The sequence below is a fragment of the Podarcis melisellensis genome (genome assembly GCF_964234715.1).
Source record: "Podarcis melisellensis genome assembly, chromosome: 6".
NCBI lineage: Eukaryota > Metazoa > Chordata > Lepidosauria > Squamata > Lacertidae > Podarcis > Podarcis melisellensis.
In genome coordinates, this window is record NC_138538.1 from 87,499,145 (window position 1) to 87,523,369 (window position 24,225).

Consider the following 24,225-nt stretch of genomic DNA (forward strand, 5'->3'; position numbering starts at 1 on the left):
CAGAGAGCTGCCTGTTCTGGGGGCTGGGGTCGGGGGAAGCTCGGGCTTCCCCCGCCCCAGCCCTGTGCCTGGGGGGAGGGAATATTCCCCCCCAAAAAAACTAGGTTCGCCTTATGGGACGGTGCGTCCTATAGGGCGAAAAATACGGTATCTCGGAATTGCCCATATGGAACGCATTTATGGATGCAATCAGGTTAAGTGTGTCATGCATTACCTGCTGTTATGCCCCTTATATTGAATCCCCAGAGAATTTTTTTTATCCCCTGTTTTTCACTGTCTCTCTTGACATTTGCACAACTTCGGAAAGCTTTTACAGAATTACGACTAAATACAATAAACTCTGCTTATAGAGATGGGAGACACAGAGGCATACCAGCAAACGGACGTGTTTGCATTAGGGGATGTTCTGAAGTAGAGGACCTTATGCATTTTATCTTGCACTGTCCCTTATATAATGATGCAAGAAAAAGATTTTTAGTACCTATAATGACAAGGTCCCCTGGCCAGAACCCCTTTGACATGATTTTATATCTCCTCGCAGACACAGATAAGTATGTGACTTGGCATGTAGCACTTTTTGCAACTGGTGCTAGCAAAATTAGAGCAAATTCTATAGCTAAGGTAGCCATTAACTGTAAAGGGGATGAATTCATTTGATTCTATCTATCTACTTCAGGCTATGCTCTATCTTTGTCACCAAACACTGAGTATAAATTGCACACTGTATTAATTGGCATTGTTTTTAACATTAGTGGCCATGTCACGATTTTAGCTTATGAATTTTATTGTTTAATGTCTTGATTTGTACATTGGGGTACTTTTATAGCTCTGTTTAGAATACGTAATGTTTTGATAATATAAATGTCTTAAGTCTTTTGTATCAATTCAGTATATTTTCTTTTAATTGTCAAATAATTCTGGGTAAATTGCGGCAGCCTTTGGCTATGTGCAATAAAACTGACTGACTGACTGACTGACTGACTGTCTCTCAGAATGATACCCTAGGAGGAGATGCTTGAGCTCCTAGCTGATAAAGACCTACAGATTATGCACCTGGTAGCCAAATTTGCTCTGACACCTAAGAAGCTCTGTTCTGGATATGTTAATTTTAAAGTTTTATGCTGTAAACTTTTTATAGGGTATATCTATCATGCAATTTCAGAGGGAAACCTTGCCTTGCCCTCTGCTATGCATTGTAGCGGCCTTTAGTTACACACAATAAACTGATTGTCCCATAACCAAGAAACAGTGATGTTACTGAGAGGTGCTAGTAGGCTTAACACTGGACTTATTCTTGAATTTTGTTTGTTTTACAGTATACCTATCCAGCATTAAACATTGTGCTTCAGATCGTTTTCTAGGATCAAGTAACGGTAAACCAATTTCACCAAAACCCCAGATGTACACAATTAACCGTTTTCTTGAATGATGGAATCATATCAGATGCATCTTCCTTTGCTTTCTTTTCCTCCCTCAGAAATTCTTGTTTCTGACACCTGGAAGGAAAATAGAATCACAAGACGCAATCTTAGCAAAGGTAGGCTCAACCGTATTTAACAGTTCACAACTGAAAAATCTCCATATGATGCTTACATGTTTTTACACACACACACACACACACACACACACACACACCCAAATGAATGCTTGGTTTAGTCTTGGTTGAGTCATTTTCTTACTTAACAAGAAACCATAATGTCTGCCGCAATGCATTTATCATTCTTCCCTTCCCTTCCTTTTCTAGAAGAGCTTCAGGGGAGACCCAGCTTGCAAGAGTCCTTTAGGTTTGATGAAAAGAACTTCTATATTCTTTGGCATTCTGCTATGACTGGGGTACTTTAAGGGTCTAAGGATCTCTCTTATATGAAATCAGAGTAATAGTTCCTCTTACCCAGTACTAAAAACGTTGGCTGGTATTTGTTATTACGGGTTACATACGCTTCAGGTTACATACACCTCCGCTAACCCAGAAATAGTGCTTCAGGTTAAGAACTTTGCTTCAGGATGAGAACAGAAATCGTGCTCCGGCGGCATGGCAGCAGCAGGAGGCCCCATTAGCTAACGTGGTGCTTCAGGTTAAGAACAGTTTCAGGTTAAGTATGGACCTCCGGAATGAATTAAGTACTTAAACCGAGGTACCACTGTATATCCAGTTGATCAACTGGGGGTCTTTTTCAGCTCTGTTCACCTGAGAGCCCTTAGCTTAGAGATAATGTAGGGGATTAAATAAGAAGCCCACTGATAGTTGTCACTATCAGAAGACTACCAGAGGTTGTCTGCTAAGAGTCAGAAAATAGAGAGCTCACAGGCAGGGCTTTTTGCCCTCCGTGAATCCATATCTGATGTATTTTGGCAGATTCCGTGTTCATTTTTCTTGACTGCATTTCACCACCCTTTCTCCAAAGAGTGCAAAGTAGCTTAAAGGGTAAAAGTACCCCTGACCGTTAGGTCCAGTCGCGGATGACTCTGGAGTTGCGGCGCTCATCTCACTTTACTGGCTGAGGGAGCCGGGGTACAGCTTCCGGGTCATGTGGCCAGCATGACTAAGCAGCTTCTGGCGAACCAGAGCAGTGCACGGAAACGCTGTTTACCTTCCCACCGGAGTGGTACCTATTTATCTACTCGCACTTTGACGTGTTTCGAACTGCTAGGTGGGCAGGAGCTGTGACCGAGCAACGGGAGCTCACCCCGTTGTGTGGATTCGAAACGCCGACCTTCTGATTGGCAAGCCCTAGGCTCTGTGGTTTAACCCACAGTGCCACCAGCGTAGGGCAGTAGCTTAGGGCAGAACTAAAGATCTGGGAGACACAGGGCAGTCTGCTTCCCGTAATTTGGTGCAACTCCTCACTTGATGTGACATTGCTACTCCCTGTTTCCCCCCCAAGTTGTAATTACGTGCAGCAGAAATGGGGAAACTCGTGATATGATTATGTCATCATAAATATGGCACAGTGAGCTTCCTGAGAGGTTAGAATTGGGGACTCAGCTCTTTTCAACTGAAATTGCTCTGAGGTCCAGTTTTATAGGGACGCAGGTGGCGCTGTGGTCTAAACCACATGACCCAGAAACAGCAACTCGGATTTTCCACCGATTGCTGTTTGCTCCAATTCATTCGTAAAGAGCTGATTTTCATGGGGAAAGCATTGGGGCAAAAAAATAAAAATAAAAAGGAGTCTCGGACCTTGACCTGAAAAGCCTGGACTTGTGCCTAGAAATGAGGAGCAAAGGTTGTATTTATTTGTTTAATTTTCAAAAAGTTCAAAAAGTACAACTAAACACAATGAAGGGGGGGTGAACAGCACCTGTGTAGAAGGGAAAATAAAAGGGGCAGGAAACCCCCCCAAAAAACTGTATACTTTACAAAGTTGTTATTGTACTGCACCAGATTTCAACCTATTACAGTATTTGTAAGAATGGTGTCAGAAGCTGGCCAGCTGCCGGCTTGAGAAAACAACACGCCAGCGGTAATTTACAGAAGATTTATTGCATACAAGCAATTAGCCTCTGGCCGCTCTCTCTCAGAGCGTCCATAAATCATGATCAAGTTGAGTCTTCTGAAGAATACTTCCGGCTACTGCAGAATATCCTGAACTTTCTCCCCTTACATTTATTGGTTTTCCTTCTGCCTTTGACCCTTTCCATTCACCTAGTTTTGGGACTGACAGGTTCAGAGAGCTGGCTCTCATCCAGCCCGCTTTCGCTCTGCTGATAAGCAGCATTCCTAACGGCTTCAGAAAGGGGAGGCATTCGCCCACTGTCTCTCGCTGCCTGAGAAATCTGTCAGTCTCCTGTCCTTCCTCTGCCTGCCCGCTTTCTAGCTCCGGCTACTCTTCACGATTTTCTGTCGTGTCCATGACAAGTGGATTCCAAATATCATTGAATTTGTCCATGGCAAGTCTGCATTTATTTGCAAGTTGTTCATACACTGTGAGTTTGTATAAGTCTTCAATCCAATCGTAGAAGGGGAGCTGCACTTTTATTTTTCCAATTCATCAGCATCAGTCTTTTTGCTGTGGTAAGGGCACAGAGAGTCCACTCACATTGTCCTTTTGTAAGGTTCCATGTGCTGGGCATATAATTCAAAAGGATGTTTTGCTCTGTAAAGGTAAGGTTGTTCCGTACACTTCTGTAGATTGTTTCAGTTACCTTCTGCCAAAAATCTTTCCATATAGGACAATCAAAAGACATACATTTTAGAGAAGCATTACCCCTACTGCATCTCCAACAGTTAGATACCTTAGATCAGTGGTGTCCAAACTTTTTTCAAAGAGGGTCAGATTTGATGAAGTGAAGGGCCGTGAGGGCCGACCAAAGTGAAGGGCCGTGAGGGCCGACCAAAGGGCCAACCAAGGTTGTTGTTTTTTTTAATATAATTTTTATTGGGTTTATAATATTCAAAATTCAAATTGCAAATACATGTTTCCATAAATCTAATGGACTCCCCCCATCTTCCGATCACTGCATTCTCTGTAAATCCAAAACCTCAGCAATTTGTTGACTTATTTTAAACATAATAATATATCTTCCATTTTATCGTGATATCTGGTCTCTAAACATTTCAATCCAAATCCATTAATTTTTAGTTTCAACACAATAAAATTATTTCATTACATCACTTCTGTCTTGTTGTGCCTTATTTACCAATTCAAAAATTTACCGATACTGAAGCTGTACTTTCCTAGAGAGGAGCATTTTTTAACATTCATACAACTTATAATGCTTTTTCAAATAGTCCTTAAATTTTTCCCAAACTTCCTCCGTTTCTTCTTCTCCCGAGTCTCGAATTCTGCCAGTCATTTCAGCCAGTTCCATATAGTCCATCAGCTGCATCTGCCATTCTTCCAATGTGGGTAGATTTTGTGTCTTCCAGTGCTTTGCCATCAAGATCCTTGCTGCTGTAGTAGCGTACATAAAGAAAGTTCTATCTTTCTTGGCCACCCTCTGGTCTACCATGCCCAGGAGGAAGGCCTCCGGTTTCTTGGGTACGGTAAATCTAAGCACCTTTTTTAGTTCATTATGTATCATCTCCCAGAAGGCCTTCACCTCGGGCAGGTCCACCAGAGGTGTAGAAATGTCCCTTCCTCTTCTTTACATTTCCAACATTTATTATCAGACAGGTGATATATCTTTGCAAGCTTGACTGGGGTCATGTACCACCGGTATGTCATTTTCATAATATTTTCCTTCAAGGCACTACATGCCGTGAATTTCATTCCGGTGTTCCATAACCTTTCCCAGTCTTCAAACATAATGTTATGCCCCAAGTCCTGCGCCCACTTTATCATGGAGGATTTAACAATCTCATCCTGTGTATTCCATTTAAGCAGCAAGTTGTACATTCTCGAAATTAGCTTAGATTTTGGCTCAAGCAACTCTGTCTCTAGTTTCGATTTTTCCTCCTGGAAACCCACTTTTTTGTCCGCTTTAAAAACTTCCTGAATTTGAGCATAATGCAACCAATCTCGCACCTTGTTTTTTAACTTTTCCATACTCTGCAACCTCCATTTATCTCCAATTTTTTCAATTATTTCCCAATATTTAGGCCAGTGGGCCTCCATATTGAGTCTTTTACGTGCTTTGGCCTCCATCGGTGAGAGCCACCTCGGAGTTTTACTCTCCAATAAGTCTTTATATTTTGACCAGACCATAAAAATTGCCCTTCTGACAATATGGTTTTTGAACAATTTATGAACTTTAACCTTGTCATACCACAAATATGCATGCCACCCAAAAGCATTATCAAATCCCTCCAGGTCGAGGACATCGGTGTTCTCCAACAAAATCCAATCCTTCAACCAGCAGAGGGCTGCAGATTCATAATATAACTTCAAGTCCGGCAGGGCAAACCCCCCTCTTTCTTTCGCATCTGTTAGTATTTTAAACTTTATTCGGGGCTTTTTGCCCTGCCAGACAAATTTAGATATATCCCTCTGCCATTTTCCAAAACATTCCACCTTATCCACGATCTGGAGGGCCTGAAACAAAAATAGCATTTTCGGCAATACATTCATCTTTATAGCAGCTATTCTGCCCAACAAGGAAAGTTTCAGTCTTGACCATGTTTCCAAGTCTCTTTTGATCTCTGACCAACATTTCTCATAATTGTCCTTAAACAAATTCAAATTTTTGGAGGTCAGGTACACCCCTAAGTACTTTACTTTTTTAACCACATTTAGTTCTGTTTCTTTTCTGAACTCCTCTATTTCAGTAGTTGTCAAGTTTTTTGCTAAAACTTTAGTTTTTTGTTTATTCAGCTTGAATCCCGCCACCCGACCAAAGTCAGAAATTAATTCTAACGCTCTTTTAGTACTAGAGGCTGGCTCCTGTAATGTTAATACCAAGTCATCTGCAAATGCTTTCAGTTTATATTGTTTCTCTCCGACCACAATTCCCTGTGCCAACCGGTCATTTCTAATCATGTTCAATAGCACCTCCAGGACTGAAATAAACAGCAGAGGAGATAGAGGGCACCCCTGTCGTGTCCCTTTTTCAATTTTGAACTCCTCTGTCACCACGTTGTTTACTATCAATTTAGCTTTTTGTTCTGAATAAATTGCTTCTATTCCATTTTCAAACCCCCGCCCTACTCCCATCCTTTCCAAATTTTTCTTCATAAACATCCAAGAAATGTTGTCAAAGGCTTTCTCCGCATCAATAAAGATCAACACCGCTCTTGTATTTGAATTAGTCTGTAAAAATTCCAAAATGTCAATGATGTTTCTTGTGTTGTCAAATAAATGTCTGCCTGGGAGAAAGCCTGCTTGATCCTTATGAATCACTTCATTTAATACTTTCTTAAACCTGCTTGCCAAAATGTCTGCAAAGATTTTGTAATCCACATTTAGGAGTGAGATAGGACGGTAGTTTTTAAGTTGAGTTTTTTCAGTTTCTGATTTTGGTATCAACGTGATGAAAGCTTCTTTCCACGTTTCCGGTGCCTTCCTCCCCTCCATAATCTGGTTACAAACTTCCAACAATGGTTGTATCAATGAATCCTTCAATGCCTTGTAATATTTGGAAGTAAGTCCATCAGGTCCCGGAGACTTGCCCAGTTGGAGGTTCTGAATGGCGCATTCAATTTCTTGGATAGTAATATTACAGTTCAGGGTTGCTCTCATTTCCTGGGGTATTTTTTGTAATCCATTAGTTGTGACAAATTGGTCCACCTCCGAGCCTTTTTGTGGCCTTTGTGAATAAAGTTCTTTGAAATATCTCTGGAAACACTTTCTAATTTCCTCGGGTTTCTGAACCATTCTCCCTTCAATCTCTAGATTTGTAACTGTGTTAAGCTTTTGTCTCTTTTTCAACTGCCAAGCCAACAACTTCCCGCACTTATTAGCAGATTCAAAGGATCTTTGTTTCATTTGTTTAATTTTCCATTCCACCTCTTGATTTATCAGTTTCGAATATTGTGCCTGGAAAAACTTCACTTCTCTCAATACTTCCTTTGATTTAGGCCTGGATCTCAGTTTTTTCTCTCCTTCTCTTATTTTCTCCAAAATCTTCTCCTTCTTTTCATTCCAGAGCCTTTTTTTAATCGTGTTCTGCTGTATTAGAAACCCTCTCATAACTGCTTTACTTGCGTCCCAGATTGTTCTTTTTTCCACATTTGTCTTTAAGTTTATTTCAAAATAATCCTTTAAAACTTTTTGGGCCTTCTTAACAATCTCCTGATCTCTTAACAAAGCGTCGTTCATTCTCCATCTGAAAGATCCGGTTGTATTTAATCTCAATTCCATTCTCAAAGCATTGTGGTCGGAGCAGGTTTTTGGGCAGATTTCCACTTTTCTGGTCTTAGGTGCCAGCCCTCTAGTTATCCATATTTGGTCAATTCGCGTCCATGTCATGTGGGCCTCAGAAAAGAAAGTTCCTTCTTTCCCTAGAGGGTTCTTGATCCTCCATATATCAATCAAATCCAAATTGTCAGTCATTTCGAAAAAGGTTTTTGGTAGTCTGCCGTCTTTCGTTATATTAGCACTTTGCGACTTATCCATATTCACTGAGGCGACGCCGTTCATATCTCCCAACATGATAATGTTGTTGTAATCCAAATAGTCCAGCATAGTCTCATGCAGCTTCTTGAAAAATTCCGATTTTCCATCATTTGGGGCGTATATTCCTAGAATTAAAAACTTTTCTCCTTGTGTCTGAATTTCAATTGCCAAAATTCTACCCTGTTCATCTTTGAATACGAATTTTGGTGACAAGTTCTCCTTTGCATATATCACCACTCCTCTTTTCTTAACTTTGTCCGATGAGATAAATTCTTGGCCTAGCCTTTTGTTAATTAACACTTTTCTGTGGAGTCTTGTCACATGTGTTTCTTGCAGGCAAATAATGTCCAATTGTTCTTTTTTCAAAATATGAAATACTTTTCTCCGTTTTTCTGGAGAATTCCCGCCATTTATGTTCCAGCTGAGAAGCTGTAGAGACATCCTGGTCTACTTCTTAGATATCACAGTTGGGTATCTAATTTGTCCTCCGTTCCCGAAGGCTGTGGTGCCGGTCCGCCTCCAGATGGTACGGGTCTTGGTGGTGATCCCGGTGGTGGAGGCCAAGAATCTGCAGCTCTCTTTTGGAGGTCCTCCTCGTTGTCGTGTAGGAACTTCTGGTGGTCCTCTGGTGTTTTAATTCTTACCTTCTTTCCTTTATAGGTAAATGATAGACCTTGAGGAAATTCCCACCTGTAAGGGATTGCGTTGTACCTTAACAATTTGGCCAAGTCTGTATATGAGGCTCTAAGGTCCAACAGATATTTAGGAATGTCTCTATAAATTTCTGCCCTTTTGCCTTCAACTTCCAGAGATTTTTTAAAATGTTGGCCTAGTATCTTGTCTCTTTCCTCTCTTGTTCTCAAACAAACCAAACAGTCTCTGGACTTGTCTTTCTTAACCGATCTTCCCAATCTGAAGGCCGTCACAATTTTAAAGTCTTTATCTTCCTCAACCCCCCAAAATTTAGAAAACAACTGCGTCAAAAATTCCTCTAGGTTGCCCTGCTCCAGCTCTGGGACGGCCCTCAGCCTAAGATTACATTCCTTACTTTTCAGTTCCACCATTGACAGGTAGGCTTGCTGTTCTCCTACCTGTCTTTTCAGAGGTCTTACTTCCCCTTTGATCTCCTCCACCTTTTTGCACGCTTGCTCAGCTTTTTGATTGGCTTCCGCAGCTAATTTGTAGTTCTCCGCCGTAGCTCCTTGCAGTTTCTCTATAGCCTGAGTATGCTGGGAAACCTGATCTGTTAACTTACTGATAGTAGATGTAGCTCTGTCAATTTTAGATGACTGATCGTCCACCTTCTTATTCAAAAGTGCCAGTTGTTCCAAAATTTGTTTCAAGACTGGATCAGTTCCTCCAGTTGCCATATCTTCTGTTGCAAGCGTTTCAACTTCTTCCTCCTGCGCCGTCAGCACAGTTGGTACCGAGGATCTGCGTTGATGAATCAACGTTGTTTGAACAAGCTGCCCAGCTCTCTTATCTTTTTTCTTTTCTTTAGCTTCCTCAGCTAAAGCTTCCTTAGCTTTAGATGCTCTTGTTTTCCCTGAGCCACTCATTCCCCAGCTGCCTCTGTTCAAGGTCAAATAGTCTTTCAATCCATGAGAAAGGCAAGTCCAGAATGTAAACAATTAAACCACAAAAAATCCCAATAAGGTACGGTTCCCAGACCTCAATGCCTCCGCAAATCCACTAGGGGGGGTTTTCATAAGAAAGAAAGTTTCTTTTCCACCATCAAAGTTCCTATTTCAACTTTTATAGTCCCCAAGTTCAAAAAGGAGGCTTTCAGATAGTTCTGTTTCAAAATAGTGCCACAAGGTAACGGAAAGGTTCCAATATCAGTATTAAAGCGATAGTGTATCCATCAATGCAACAATTTGTACTTAAGAAAAAGTTTCAGCAGCCTGACAGTACTCCTTTGCAACACTGGCAGTCCGATAGCTCGGTTATCCCCTTCAATTCCACGTCTCTTCACAATGGGGGGAAGAATCCTTAGCGCAATGAACCAACAGATTTAATCCTTCAATCTTTTTAATTTCTAGAAGAACACAGTCTGTTAATGCCCCTTCATACTAATTTCAAAGTCTCTTTTGAGCGCTTCAGCCCCCATCGGGCTCTTTGCTTTGCTCTGATTAGCAGGACCGGAAGGCGGACTTCCTGTTACTCGCCTCCCGTTTTCAGCCGAATTAAACGAATTTAAATCAATCTTTAGTCAATCTTTAGTACCCCTTACTCACGGGTAAATTACAGCCAATTCCGATGATTTTCAAGAAGAAAGGTCGACGCTCATCAGCAACAGCAGCGCGGCTTCACTTCCGCGAAAAGAGCGATGAACTCACAGCGCCGCTCCCCCGTTCACGTTCCGGAACCTCTTACGAGGTCCCTTCCTCGTTTCTGGGGGGGCTTCTGGCACCCGCCGAGTCCCACGGCCGCAGGCTCGCTCTGCCTACGGTTTGTCTTAATGGGTCTCCGCTTGGGCCAACCAAGGTTGTTGACCTCTTTTAAGGATTGAAGTTGTTGAGCTGTTTTATGATTTTACCACAAATTTTTCTTTTAGATTGGGGTTGTTGAGCTTCTTTTAGGGTTGAAGTTGTGGAGGGTTTTTTTTAAGGATCTTACCCCAGGAAATAAACTGCCACAGGGGCCAGATTATACCGACCAGCGGGCCGGATTAGACCCCTGAAACAGACTACCTTAGGTAGTCCTTTTTTAAACAAACGTAATGGGGTCCAGTATATTCTAAATATCAGAAATGCGTAGCAAAGGTAAGGGTGGACAAGCCTTAAGTCCTTCTGTCCTGGGTTGAGGAGCCCAGCATATGTTAGAAGTTGCTGAGATCCGCCCCCTCCCACTGTCCCCATTTGGTCAGAGCGGAAGATATAGAAATGAAGTTTTTAGAGAGGATGGATGAAATCATCATGCTTACTGAGATGGGCAAGAAAAGACTCAAGAACCTGAGCTCCTGTGAATGTGAAGAGATTGTGGAGTACATCATCATACCTTTGTCTCAACACTGCGTGGCTGTGGAAGATACCCCTCGGGCCTTATATTACTTGTTGGAGTCTGCATGTGGTTATGTCCACCTTTCCAACAATTATATGGTGAGTAAGACCTACTCAATCTTCCCCACTCCAGCTGCCCATGTCCTTCATCCCTCTCTCCTTCTCCACAGTCAGAGGCTACCCTAAACACGCACAACATTGCATGTGTCAAGTTTCGTGAAAGTCCAAGCTGCAGGATAGTGGTAGGGCAAAACTGTGTATGGTAGAAGTTTGGCCTCTTATTTGTAGTTCCACGTGGGGAACAGAACCGTTGCTAGTTTTATTTTACTCTACTGCAGGCTAGTTTCCCCTGCTCGGTGAGTTTGCTCCCTCTCTTCTGTTGGTTGAGCGGGTGAGAAGGTCAGTTTTGTCAATGGACAAAAATGGCTTGGGGTTGGGCGACTATTCGAGCTTTGCAGGACCAGACACTGGGCTCCCCATACCCCAACCCATATAAATAAGAGTCCAGTAAGACTGGTTTTGGGTCAAAACAGGCCACAACATTATTGAATACAGGTGAAAGAGTTTTGGCATGGGCATGGGGCAATCTAAATACCGTATTTTTTGCTCTATAAGACGCACTTTTTTCCTCCTAAAAAGGAGGGGGAAATGTCTGTGCGTCTTATGGAGCGAATGCGTGGTCCCTGGAGCTAAATTGCCCAGGGGCAAAAAGCAGATCGTGCTTTTTTTTTTCCAGAAAGAGGGAAGGGGGTGTTAAAACAAAGCCACTGAGCAGCTGATCAACAAGCGATCGGGAGGGAGATAAAGTACTCTGGCGATAAAGGAGGCTGCCCGGGAGGGGGGAGGTAAAGACAGCGAACTTGCAAAGAGAGGAGACAGGAATACTAAAGCAAGCAATGAGGAGAGAAACTCACCGTCAAATCACATATCATGTCTGTGGCCACAGCATGAACCACAAAAATCATGCATCCACTGTTTCGTTCAGAATATTTTTTTTCTTGTTTTCCTCCTCTAAAAACTAGGTGGGTCTTATGGTCAGGTGCGTTTTATGGAGCGAAAAATACAGTACTTCTGGTCCGCTCACCGTGGTCATTCCAGGCAGGGGTTCCTAAGACTTACATCCAATAGGGTGACCCCCACAGGGACCGCTGTCTGGGGGAGTGCCTTCAGCCCTGGCCCCACCCCAGGGCACGTGGACATGGCCACTTCCCCCCAGATCCCTGTAACGGGATACCCCAGCGTTTGGAGGGGCAGGCGGAGACTACAACCACCCCTCCATCCAAAACAAAGGATTCCCCCAGTGCCCAATCAGTAGTGACTATTGCTATGAGGTAGGCAAAACCACCAGGTCACAGTGCCAATTAGCTCAGTGGGCAAATTCCTACCTGGCCCTATAAAGTGGTGATGACTGTAACGACAGCAAAATCATTGACTATCACCTTAAACCTAGGGTGGGTGGGGAACCTGGTGAAGGAACAAACAGGTAGTGCCCCAGGTGTAGGCTGCTTAAATGGGCAAGAGGCAGACCCGAGGGAAGCCCACTCGCTCCATCGGCTCTGCCCCCTGGCACAGCCCAAAACTCAGCCTTCAGCCCCATTTGCCAAAGCAGGATGCAGGCTATGATCTGGTTTCCGATAGGCGACGGGGGCTTATGTTCCCACCGCCTATCAGGAAGGGCCCTGAAGTTCCAGTTCCCTCTTTGAAGCCTCTGCCGTCCCGCAATGCCATGGCGCTAAGAGGGGTGAGCAGACTTGTCAGAAAGGCAAAGAGGAAATCTTGTCCCCTTGCCCGTTTCCTCGTACTCCTCTGATGAATGGAGAGTTCTGAGCTCAACCCCAGATGCACCGGAATATGGGCAAGGGATGGGTGTAAACAGAGATCAAGGAAGTAAATATTCTGTTCTGTGTTGTCCTTCTTTGAGGCTTTTACATATCTGAACACAGCAGAGCTCATGCTGAAATCTGTGAATCCCAAGCAAAGAAACATTAGCTTGTTTGAGGAGTCAGTCTTGCACAGCCTCAAGGGAGAGGTAAGAGGACCTGCTGGATTTGGTTGATACGGGGAGGGTGGAAATTTCGAAGCCCTACATGGATTGGGTCCAGGCTTTCTTGAAGACTGTATTCCTTCATAGGAACCTCCCTGGGCTCTGCGATCTTCAGGCGAGACCTGTCTCTTGGTCCTGCCACTCTCACAAGCACCCTGGGGTGGGGGGGCCTCTCGGTGGCTACTCCCAGACTCTTGAACTCCCTCCCTAGAGATGCCCGACTTGTTCCTTCCTTGTTGTCGCATCACCAGCCGGCGAAGACCTCCTTTTCCCAACAGTCTTTTGGGAGCTGACTGCTTTTAATGAGGTGGCTGATGCTGTGCTTTCTAAATTGAATTTATTTGTATGGCTTTAATAGATCTTACACACATGCACAAACACACCCTTAATTCTATTCTATTAGTTTTTAATGGTTGGTCTGCATGCAAAACTAACAATGTGCACCTTATCACTTGGTGCACACATGCCCATAGAGATGCCCTGAGGGCTAGAGCTATGGGGCTTCCCTTTCTTCTCAAGTATGACCCCATTTCCCCACATTTCTATTTTTAAATCCATCCATCATTTCCTACCCAGTTGCTCTGTCAGAAGTCTTCTGCAGGCCGAGATGCTAATTCCACTCAAGTTATTTGTTAAAATTGAAATTACTATTCATTAAGCAGTGAAGGGTTTTAAAAATAGCAACCTTCTCAATGCTTAAAAATCAAATTGGTTAATACTGGACGGTATGGGCAGAAAGCCACCGCCCTGTGGAAGACCGGTGAGGGTGGCTTAACCTTTTTGCTCCTCCCACAAGCTGTTTCTCCACCCTCCATAGGAACTAATGGAGCCACTAATTCACATGGAGGCAGGAAAAAGACCCTGCAATGGCAAAATCAGATAATAGAATTGTAGAATTGCAAGGGGCCATGCAGGGCCGTCTTTAGCATATGTGGTGCCAGGGTCAAAAGATCTGCCCAGCGCCCCCAAATGTTCATCTTGCTACTTTCACGGAGGGAAGACTGGTGGTGTGGGTTGAGGGAGGGAGATGCTGCCTTCCCGCAGGGGAGCCTGGGGGTGTGGGGTGAGGGAGGGAGGGAGGCTTGGGAAGGAAGCTGCACGCCAGCCAGCCATATAATTGGCAGGGCTCAGCTTCCATCCTAAGCCTCTGCAGGGATCACTCTCCTCCTGCGGAGGCTTGGGAGGCAATCTGCGCGCCCACCAGCCATATGGTTGGCAAGGTGCAGCTGGCAGGTGTGCAGGGAAAGGGGAGGCCGCCAGCAAAGCCGCACAGCTCCCCCACTCACTGGGGTGCCCCTGAGAGGCCGGCGCCCTGGCGCAACAAACCACTAAGCCCTATGGGAAAGACGGCTCTGGGGCCATGAGGACCATCTAGTCCAACTCTCTGCAGTGCAGGAATATTTCGTCCAATGCAGGGCTCAAACCCACGACCCAGAGATTAAGAGCCTTGTGCTCCACCAACTGATCTGTCCCTCCTGGTGGGGTTGAGGGTAACCCATCTCTTGGGCATTCCACACTGGGATAACCTTCAGCTCCCACCCCTTAAGTAAGTTCCTTCTTTTTCTCACCCCCTCTGGGAAAACTGGCTACAATAGTTCCTACAGAAGTCGTTGCTGCTGTGTGGTGAGCAAAGCTGGTGCACACCCCACAATTTTGCTTGCAAAAATTAAATAGTGGTGTTCACTTTTATGAGCAACTTCACTCTGCTTCTTGCAGCAGCCCCTCTTGTAGGCACATACTCCCAATCGCTGCCTAGGCAACATGGATGATCATGGCCAAACATTATTTCCGTTGGAGTCTTGCTGCACAAATGCAATACTCCTTGCCCCATATCAACCCACCCCCATGAAAAGATGTGCCCAAGAGGCTCTCTTGCAGGTCCATGTGTTAAACAAGGTTTCCAGGATTCAGGGGGAGGCCAGTGAAGGTGGTCAGGGTCCTGTGTGAGTGTCTGGAAGCGGTTGGAGCATGGATGGCAGCTATCAGATTGAGGTTGAATACTGACAAGACAAGTTCTGTTTTGGGGGGATAGGGGGCAGGTGGGTGACTCCCTGGTCCTGAATGGGGCAACTGTGCCCCTGAAGAAGCAGGTGTGCAGCCTGGGAGTCATTTTGGACTCACAGCTGTCCATGGAAGCGCAGGTTAATTCTGTGTCCAGGGCAGCTGTCTAGCAGTTCCATCTGGTACGCTGGCTGAGACCCTACCTGCCCACAGACTGTCTTGCCAGAGTGGTGCATGCTCTGGTTATCTCCCGCCTGGACTACTGCAACGTGCCCTATGTGGGGCTACCTTTGAAGGTGATCCGGAAACTACAACTAATCCAGAATGCGGCAGCTAGACATGTGACTGGGAGCAACCACCAGGACTATATAACACTGGTCCTGAAAGACCTACATTGGCTCCCAGTACGTTTCTGAGCACAGTTCAAAGTGTTGGTGCTGACCTTTGAAGCCCTAAATGCCCTCGGCCCAGTATACCTGAAGGAGCATCCCCACCCACATTGTTTAGCCCGGACACTGAGGTCCAGCTCTGAGGGCCTTCTGCTGATTACCTCACTGCGAGAAGCGAAGTTATCAGGTGATACTAAAGAACTTGCCAATAACCATTGCATTGTTGTCTCCCGCACGTCTCTGTAGGTCTCTTACAACATGGGTCAAATCAATTTGGCAAAAAAACTGGTGAAGAAGGCTTTGCGTTTATTGAAGAGAAGCTTCCCAATGACCATTATAGGAGCCTTTTTCAAGTCCATGGTGGAAACTTCCAAACACTTGTCTCATCAGAAGAAGCAGGTTCCTTGGCAAATGGCCAGTGGGTATGGAGATTCTGGCAAATTGTTTTTAGAAGGTGGAGTGGATGTGCTGCTGAGTTATAGAATTGAAAGGGATATTGTGGATCAACAGGTCCACCGCCGAGATCTGAAGTAACCTACAGTTGGGTGCCTGTAGGAAGCTTCTCAAATCGAGGAATTGTTCCAACTCTGTCCCCCTCTAGGCAGCATATTGTTCTCTTCAACTGCTGCTTGGGCCATAAACTTTTCTCATAATATACTTAGCTGAGACCTACCTTAGAGTAAGGTGTTGGATTGGATTTTATCCCAGTCACTCTGCATAGGATGGACAATTGTTCCTCATCTTCTTAGAGAGGATGAGAAATACAGTAGCACCTCGGCTTATGCTACCCTCAGGTAACGTAAACTTTGGGTTGCGAAAGCGGCAAACCTGGAAGTGTTTCATCGCACGCACATGCGCAGAAACGCTCTACCATGCCACGGGCATGTGCAGAAGTGGTCCCTCTGGGATCTCTGGAACAGATCCCATCAGCAACCGGAGGTACCACTGTACATTCTTCTCTGCATCTGCACCTATGTTTGTACTTCCACATCACCTGCTGTAAGACAGGTCAGCTTGCAGCCTTGTAACTCCAACCTGTCCCATCGGCTAAGATGCATAGGCCAATCCAGGTGGGGATTCCTAAGACTTACATCAAATAGGGTGACCCTCAGAAGGACCGCTGTCTGGGGGAGTGCCTTCGGCCCTGGCCCCGCCTGGGCAGGAGGACATGTCCACTCCCCCTGGATCCCTTTAACAGGATACCCCAGCGTCTGGAGGGGCAGGCGGAGACTACAATCTCCCCTCCATCCAAAACAAAGGATTGTCTCAATGCACAATCAGTTGTGATGGTTGCTATGAGGTAGGCAAAACCACTGGGTCAGAGCCAATTAGCCCAGTGGACAAATTCCTGTTGTTGTTTAGCCGTGTCCGACTCTTTGTGACCCCATGGACCAGAGCACAGCAAGCACTCCTGTCTTCCACTGCCTCCCGCAGTTTGGTCAAACTCATGTTGGTAGCTTCAGGAACACTGTCCCACAATCTCATCCTCTGCCGTCCCCTTCTCCTTGTGCCCTCCATCTTTCCCAACATCAGGATCTTTTCCAGGGAGTCTTCTCTTCTCATGAGGTGGCCAAAGTATTGGAGCCTCAGCTTCAGGACCCGTCCTTCCAGTGAGCACTCAGGGCTGATTTCCTTCAGAATGGAAAGGTTTGATCTTCTTGCAGTCCATGGGACTCTCAAGAGTCTCCTCCAGCACCACAATTCAAAAGTATCAATTCTTCGGCGATCAGACAAATTCCTACCGAGCCCCATAAAACGGCGACCGCCATAGCCACAGCAAAGTCCTTGACTAACAGCTTAAACCAAGGGTGGGCGGGCAGGGGAACCTGACAAAGGAAAGTCAGCAGGGCCCTGGGTGAGGGCTATTTAAATGGCCAGGGGGCGGACCCAAGGGAAGCCTTCCTGCTCCGCAGCTCTGCCCCCTGGCACAGCCCATGTCCGAGCCTGCATCCCCATTCGCCAAAGTGGGGTGCAGGCTAGGATTCGGCTCCTGATAGGTGGTGGAGTAAGGTTATCAGATTTTTTTCCAGTGAATCCAGAGACACTTTTCAACTTCAATGGATTTTGTATGGGGGCTGATTTGTAAATCTGGGGACTGTCCCCAGGAAATGAGGATGTCTGGTGACCTTACAGCCATCCAGAAGGGGCACTGAGGCCATGCCTCTCTCATTGGGGTCCCAGGTGAGTCTCTGCCGCCTTGCGACCAAAAGAGATACCGTATTTTTCGCTCTATAAGACACACCAGACCACAAGACGCACCTTGTTTTTGGTGGAGGAAAACAAGAAAAAAAATATTCTGAATCTCAGAAGCCAGAACAGCAAGAGGGATCACTGTGCAGTGGAAGCAGCGATCTCTCATGCTGTTCTGGCTTCTGGGATAGCTGCGCAGCCTGCATTCTCTCCATAAGACGCACACACATTTCCCCTTACTTTTTAGGAGGGGAAAAAGTGAGTCTTATAGAGCAAAAAATACAGTAAGTGGTCTTATTGCACCAGTAAATTGGAACGTCCTGGATTATCTCAAAGATAGGAAGGGGGATTGTGAGGAGAGTGGGCAGCCTGAGGCTTTCTGATCCCCTGCACTCCTATGGTATCTTTTATAGCAGGGAGAAGAAACTAGCTTTTCTGTACCAGCAAGGGCACTGCCTTTCCCTGCTGTGGCAGCTCTTCAGCCTGGATCTTGCCAGCAGCAGCAAAAAGTTCTCCCGCTTAGCGGCTCTCATGAATGTGAACTGTGCAGAGGAATCTCAAGACGAGTCCCAGGTACAGAAAGCTTTTGCTCCCGACTTTTTGCCGGCTGCTGCTTCACGGGAAAATTTGCCCGTGAGGTGTGCAGCAGCACTTGGCACCGACTGCATCTTCCAAATCGTTTTCATTGGCAGCTCTCTTTAGATGGCATTGCAATGATCAGAACCCGGCCGATATGGAAGTAAGGACCAGCATAGCAAAATCTAAGCTGTTTAAAGGAGGGGAAAGCCTCCTGGACTATTAGGAAAAGGTAAATGGACCCCTGACCATTAGGTCCAGTTGTGGCCGACTCTGGGGTTGTGGCGCTCATCTCGCTTTATTGGCCGAGGGAGCCGGCGTACAGCTTCCGGGTCATGTGGCCAGCATGACTAAGCTGCTTCTGGCAAACCAGAGCAGCGCACAGAAACACCGTTTACCTTCCCGCTGGAGCGGTACCTATTTATCTACTTGCACTTTTGGGTGTGTTTTTGAACTGCTAGGTTGGCAGGAGCTGGATTCGAACCGCCAACCTTCTGATCGGCAAGCCTTAGGCTCTGTGGTTTAACCCACAGTGACAATTAGAGACCCCCCAAAAGGACACACCTAGCTCTGTATTTCTCCAAAAGCAAAGCAAAAGGTCACACCTACCACATCATTCAGAAGTAGGCTTATCGCCTCTAAATGTCAGGGAATAGCAGGGCTCTGAGGAGTGGCAGGATTAGCTGGGGGGGGCAGGAGGCCGATGCAGGGGAAGGGGGTAGAGATTTATGGGGTTTTGTGCCAGAGCTGGAAGAAGGTGAGGGGTCTGTGCTAGACCGTCAGACGAGGATACTGGATTTTGTAGTGTATACATTGCCATCCATTGCTCCAACAGTCCTGGCACAGCTGGCGCTAAACCACTGAGCCTCTTGGGCTTGCCGATCAGAAGGTCAGCGGTTCAAATCCCCGCGACGGGGCAAGCTCCCATTGCTCTGCCTCAGCTCCTGCCAACCTAGCAGTTCAAAAGCACGCCAGTGCAAGTAGATAAATAGGTGGTGGGAAGGTAGATGGCGTTTCTGTGCGCTCTGGTTTCCGTCACGGTCTCCTGTTGTGTCAAAAGGTTTAGTCCTCCTGGCCACATGACCTGGAAAGCTGTCTGCGGACAAACGCCGGCTCCCTCAGCCTGAAAGCGAGATGATCGCTGTAACCCCATAGTTGCCTTTGACTGGACTTAACCGTCCAGGGGTCCTTTACCTTACCAACGGTCCAGCTCAGAGAAGAACTCCAGGGAGGCGCACCAGCTGCAGAAGCGTGTGTGTATGTGTTTGCATTAGTGCACCTTAGGAGCTCCCTGAGGTTCATGTTTGCAACTGGCCCTTTGTCCTTCCTGGGCTGGGTGTGCACAGGACCCTAAACTTGGGTCATCTCCAGAGAAATGTTACCCACCCACCAGAGTCACTGACTCCCCCCTTGGCCCTCTCATTGGGGTGGAAGTCAGAATGAAAAGGGTCCTATTCCCCTAGTATCAGGAAGTCTAAAGGAAGAAGACAAGACATTATATTTATATGCAACAGTAGCCGCAAGGCTATTGATTGCGAAAAATTGGAAAAGTGGTATTATACCGACAAAAACAGAGTGGCTTGCCAAATTATTGGAGTATTGCAATATATCCAAAACAATGGGAGAAATTGGAAGGATCTCAAAAGAGAAGATAAAGGACTGGAAGGTGTTTAAAGGATACTTGCAAAATTATATTGAAAAATCAGAACTCCTATTAGAATAAACAAGTTCCGTTATAAATATGGAAATACTAAATAAGATGGATAACAATGTGTAACAGAAAAAGAAGCAGAAAACTGGTTTAAAAGTATGTGAAAGAAAGTAATAGAAGTGGAAAGAAATTGCAATTGAGTAGATTGGAAGTTTATCACAAGGGTGGGGTGAGGGGTGAGGGATGGTGGTGGGGAAATGAAGTATTTGTGGGATTGAGTGGGGGTATGTATGAATGTTCTTAAGGATTGTACGAAATGTATGTTTGTATGTTTGTATATTCGTAACATGTATGTATTAATGTTGAATTATTTTAATAATAAAAATTTTAAAAAATGAAAAGGGTCAATGGAAGAACAGCATCTTCCAAAAATTTTTATTAGTTTTCACAATATTATAAACAAACGAACACACAAAACAGAGAAACATAAATCATAGCCTTATTGAAAATTACAGTTATAGTTATTGTTATCAAGGGAAGGACAGCATCAATTCAGAGGGCTTCTGATCTATCAAGATGCTTCCTTAAATCCATTTCGAGTGCTCTCTGATCAAGAGCTCTCAATAGGCGATGAAGTTCACTTGTCTTATTGTTTGCATCGCCACAGATAATCTCCTCCTACATGGAATTCTCACTCTGCTGTCAGCTGATGGGCTACCAGCATGAATGGATGAAATATGAGTTAATGGCTATCCAACGTAGCGCACACCTTCGAGTTGTTGGAGAAGAGCTCTTAATCATAGCTAAGCTGGCAACGTCACTAGCCTACATGAAGCTCTGCTTGGGGAACTTGCCTTTAGCTGTCCAGCTTGGTAAGTCAGCTGGCCGGCTCCCAAATATGACCTTTGGGATCGAAAGAGTGGCAATTTTATGCATTGTTTTCTTTTCAGGTTACCGGGCGCATGAGCTGTGTGTGCAACTGAAGAAGCCCAAACTCGACTGCATTGTTCTCAACGACCTTTTCAACGCTCTTTTTCTCAGGACAAGGTACTTTGCCTCGTGCATCTCCCATTGTTGACTAAATGCCAAATGAAGGTAGTTTTTTAAAAATGAGACTCAGAAGTAATATAAAACACAAGTGAGTGAGAAGATTAAAGATTTTATTCTAAACAGCAAGAAAGATACAGTCGTACCTTGGAAGTCGAACGGAATCCGTTCCAGAAGTCTGTTCGACTTCCAAAACGTTCGGAAACCAAAGCATGGCATCTGAAGCCAATCAGAAGCCCCTTTGGATGTTCGGCTTCCAAAAATGGTTTGCAAACTGGAGCACTCACTTCCAGGTTTGTGGCATTCGGGAGCCAAAACGTTCGAAAACTAAGCTGTTCACTTCAATCTGCCACTTGGAAGCTCTCAAGAAGAGGTGAAGTGACTCCCCCAGGTAGCCTCAGTTTACACGGCCGCCATGCATGAGCTTCTCTCTAAAGACTCTGCCCAAAATCATCTGATTTATAGCTAGCTAGCTTGTGTGGCTTGCCCGACTGGCTACGTGCAGATCACTCACAACTGGTTACATGCAGATTATTCATTAGCTACCCCCTCCCAATGCCCCACTTTCTCAAAACAATGTCCAACATCAAAGAAGGTACCTGTTATGTACTGAAGTTCTCACCCTGGGGGATACTGTAGATAGTTTTCACTCAGGTCCACATATGCAAATAAGGGATTGAAAGTGACGTTCAGTGTTTGGATAGTTACAGAAAATGGTTACTGTTGCATTGTACTGGAGCTCTATATAAGCAGGCTGGCTGAACCCTTCAGTTCTGTTCTGGCCTGTGAATGAACAAGAGCTGTTTGAAGAATCGCTGTGTCGTCTGATATGTTCACCCACAACTTAACAGTACCCAGCACTATTACTTCCTTCCAACCGATTAGGGCATTAAATGCTGTTCTTCAGGCCATCAAAGAACTGAAGGAACAGAGGCAGGAAGATCACGAACTCCTCAAAGTACAATTGATCTTCCAGATAGATTGCCCATACACTAAAACGGCAGTTTTAAAGTTTCTGTCACAGAGAACGACCCTCCTCCCTTAAGATGAGAAGGAATCAAGCCCAATCACAATAGCTGGTAGGCTGCCTGACTTTCTTAACCACAAAAAGTAGCTCTACACTTTATGCAGAAACATGAATTACAGTGGGATACACTGACATCATCTGGTGAGGGACACCTATGTTTCCTGTAGCAACAATACTATGGGTGGATGTTATGCACAAATCTTTCAAGCCCCATGTTGACACCAGTTTGTAGTGTAGATACAACAGTGTGCTTTCATCCTTGAGGTTCAAGCAGGGCCGGATTTAGGTTTGATGAGGCCCTAAGCTACTGAAGGTAATGGGGCCCTTTATATGTCCAGCTGTCCTTTGTCGACAACAAATTGTCACTGTATTTTGTGTTGAATATATGCTATATGGTACAGTCATACCTCGCTTCCGCTTCATGTTGCCTATTTTCGCGTTACGTCCCACAGCAACCCAAAAGTAGCAGAACAGTTTACTTCTGGGTTTCGCTGATCGCACATGCGCAGAAGCACTAAATCATGCTCTGCGCATGTGCAGAAGTGCCAAATCGCGCTGTGTGCCTGCACAGACGCCGCACTTTGAGTTGTGGGCATTTCACATTACGGATGGGCCTCCGGAACGGATCCCATCCCTAACACGAGGTAACACTGTAATTTATGGACCTAATAGGTATCTAAAGCCATTTGCACATAACAAATAGGATTAAGTTTGAGAACCAAGGTACCACTGTATATAGAAATGAGCAAACCAGTGAAATTTTAGGGAGCAGGCTAGCAGAGGGGCCCCATTACTTACATCATAGGAGCCTAAACAACACAAAACACTGTTGCTGTATATAATAATAATAATAATAATAATAATAATAATAATAATAATAATAATAAATTTTATTTATATCCCGCCCTCCCCAGCCGAAGCCGGGCTCAGGGCGGCTAACAACCGCTAACAACAACAATGTAGGTTTTATTTTATTTGTTTTATATCTTATATTTTGGAAATGTACATATAGTGGGGTTTTTTTCCCTTTTTTGGGGCCCCCCAAGGGAATGGGGCCCTAAGCTATAGCTTGTTTAGCTTATACGTAAAGCCAGCACTGGGGTCAAGTCACCTTTAAGCCCCTCACATGCTATTTCTTGTGAACGGCATTGCAAAGAGGACAACACAGCTTTTGGATTCTCACAAAAAAGCGCTTTGGGCAACACAGTTTGGAAAGCCTACATGAAGTGCACAGCTATGATAAGTTTGCGGCTGCCTAGTATGGCCAGAAAAATGCCCACCCACCATGTTGCTGTCAGGAGTTCAGCCTAGGACCGTGGCAGAGACACATGCCCAACTGGCATTTTCCCTCCCCCCTGGTCGATCGTTTGGGAGATTCAAAGCTTTCTTCAGCCCGAACATCACAGCGACCGATGCCAGCCGACACCGGCACACTTAGGGATCCGCAGAGTTTGTGCAGTTGTGTAACAGACCTTAGCCTCTCAGCATTTTGGCTAATCTACTTTATTTACATATAAGCACACATGGAGCACTGCAACATGGCTCCCTCTCTCTCTAGCATCAGACAGCAAAGAGAGAAAGAACAAAGGACAATAGTCCCACTTCACGGAACACAGTAACACAAACATTCTGTCTCCGTCACTTCCCACTCTGTTGAGTCAAAACATATACAGTGGTACCTCGGGTTAAGTACTTAATTCGTTCCAGAAGTCCATTTTTAACCTGAAACTGTTCTTAACCTGAAGCACCACTTTAGCTAATGGGGCCTCCCGCTGCCGCCACGCCGCCAGAGCACGATTTCTGTTCTCATCCTGAAGCAAAGTTCTTAACCTGAGGTACTATTTCTCGGTTAGTGGAGTCTGTAACCTGAAGCATATGTAACACGAGGTACCACTGGTACTGTCATGTGATATATAAAAATCCCATGACTGCAATCATGGAGCAGGAATTCTAACAGTTTTGACAACAAACCAAGCCAGCCTTGGGAAGAACTGCAGTACCTTACCAGAATTGCCTGGAGAGACTTTTCCCCCAACCCTTGTTCTCATCTCTAGATACCAGGACTCTGTGCATGTGCTGAGCTGGCTGGAGGACTTATCCATGCGAGATGATAATGTCATTGGGCAGGCCTGCTTTGTGACTGGCTGTCTCGATCTCATGCTTTATGCTGGTAAGAACTGTGTGCGCTTATCACTATGTGGCTGGCTTTTTTCAGCTGGAACTTATTTCCGACACCTCTCAGGTGGGTGCACAGGGTCCCTGGATGTTTGACGGTCTTTTGACCCTGTGCCACCACTGTGATTG

General features: G+C 45.2%; 1 protein-coding gene and 1 long non-coding RNA gene across 4 annotated transcripts in view; one reads left to right on the forward strand and one right to left on the reverse strand.

The window, feature by feature from the left end:
• The window catches only part of ADCY10 (adenylate cyclase 10), a 73,301-nt gene that overhangs the window by 36,187 nt on the left and 12,889 nt on the right, over window positions 1-24,225 (forward strand). For all 3 annotated transcript variants that reach the window (XM_081914796.1, XM_081914794.1, XM_081914795.1), the window contains 10 exons: window positions 1,317-1,373; window positions 1,478-1,537; window positions 1,745-1,784; window positions 10,864-11,095; window positions 12,918-13,025; window positions 15,677-15,852; window positions 18,034-18,193; window positions 20,515-20,719; window positions 20,798-20,894; window positions 23,976-24,091. In XM_081914796.1, coding sequence (XP_081770922.1) covers window positions 1,317-1,373; window positions 1,478-1,537; window positions 1,745-1,784; window positions 10,864-11,095; window positions 12,918-13,025; window positions 15,677-15,852; window positions 18,034-18,193; window positions 20,515-20,719; window positions 20,798-20,894; window positions 23,976-24,091 — 1,251 coding nt within the window. The remainder of the gene's footprint in view (window positions 1-1,316; window positions 1,374-1,477; window positions 1,538-1,744; window positions 1,785-10,863; window positions 11,096-12,917; window positions 13,026-15,676; window positions 15,853-18,033; window positions 18,194-20,514; window positions 20,720-20,797; window positions 20,895-23,975; window positions 24,092-24,225) is intronic.
• On the reverse strand, window positions 1,284-12,450 carry LOC309371891. Its single transcript, XR_014169319.1, has 2 exons — window positions 12,081-12,450; window positions 1,284-1,496 (listed from the first exon to the last, which is right to left on the reverse strand). It is a non-coding gene; the product is annotated as an uncharacterized lncRNA (long non-coding RNA).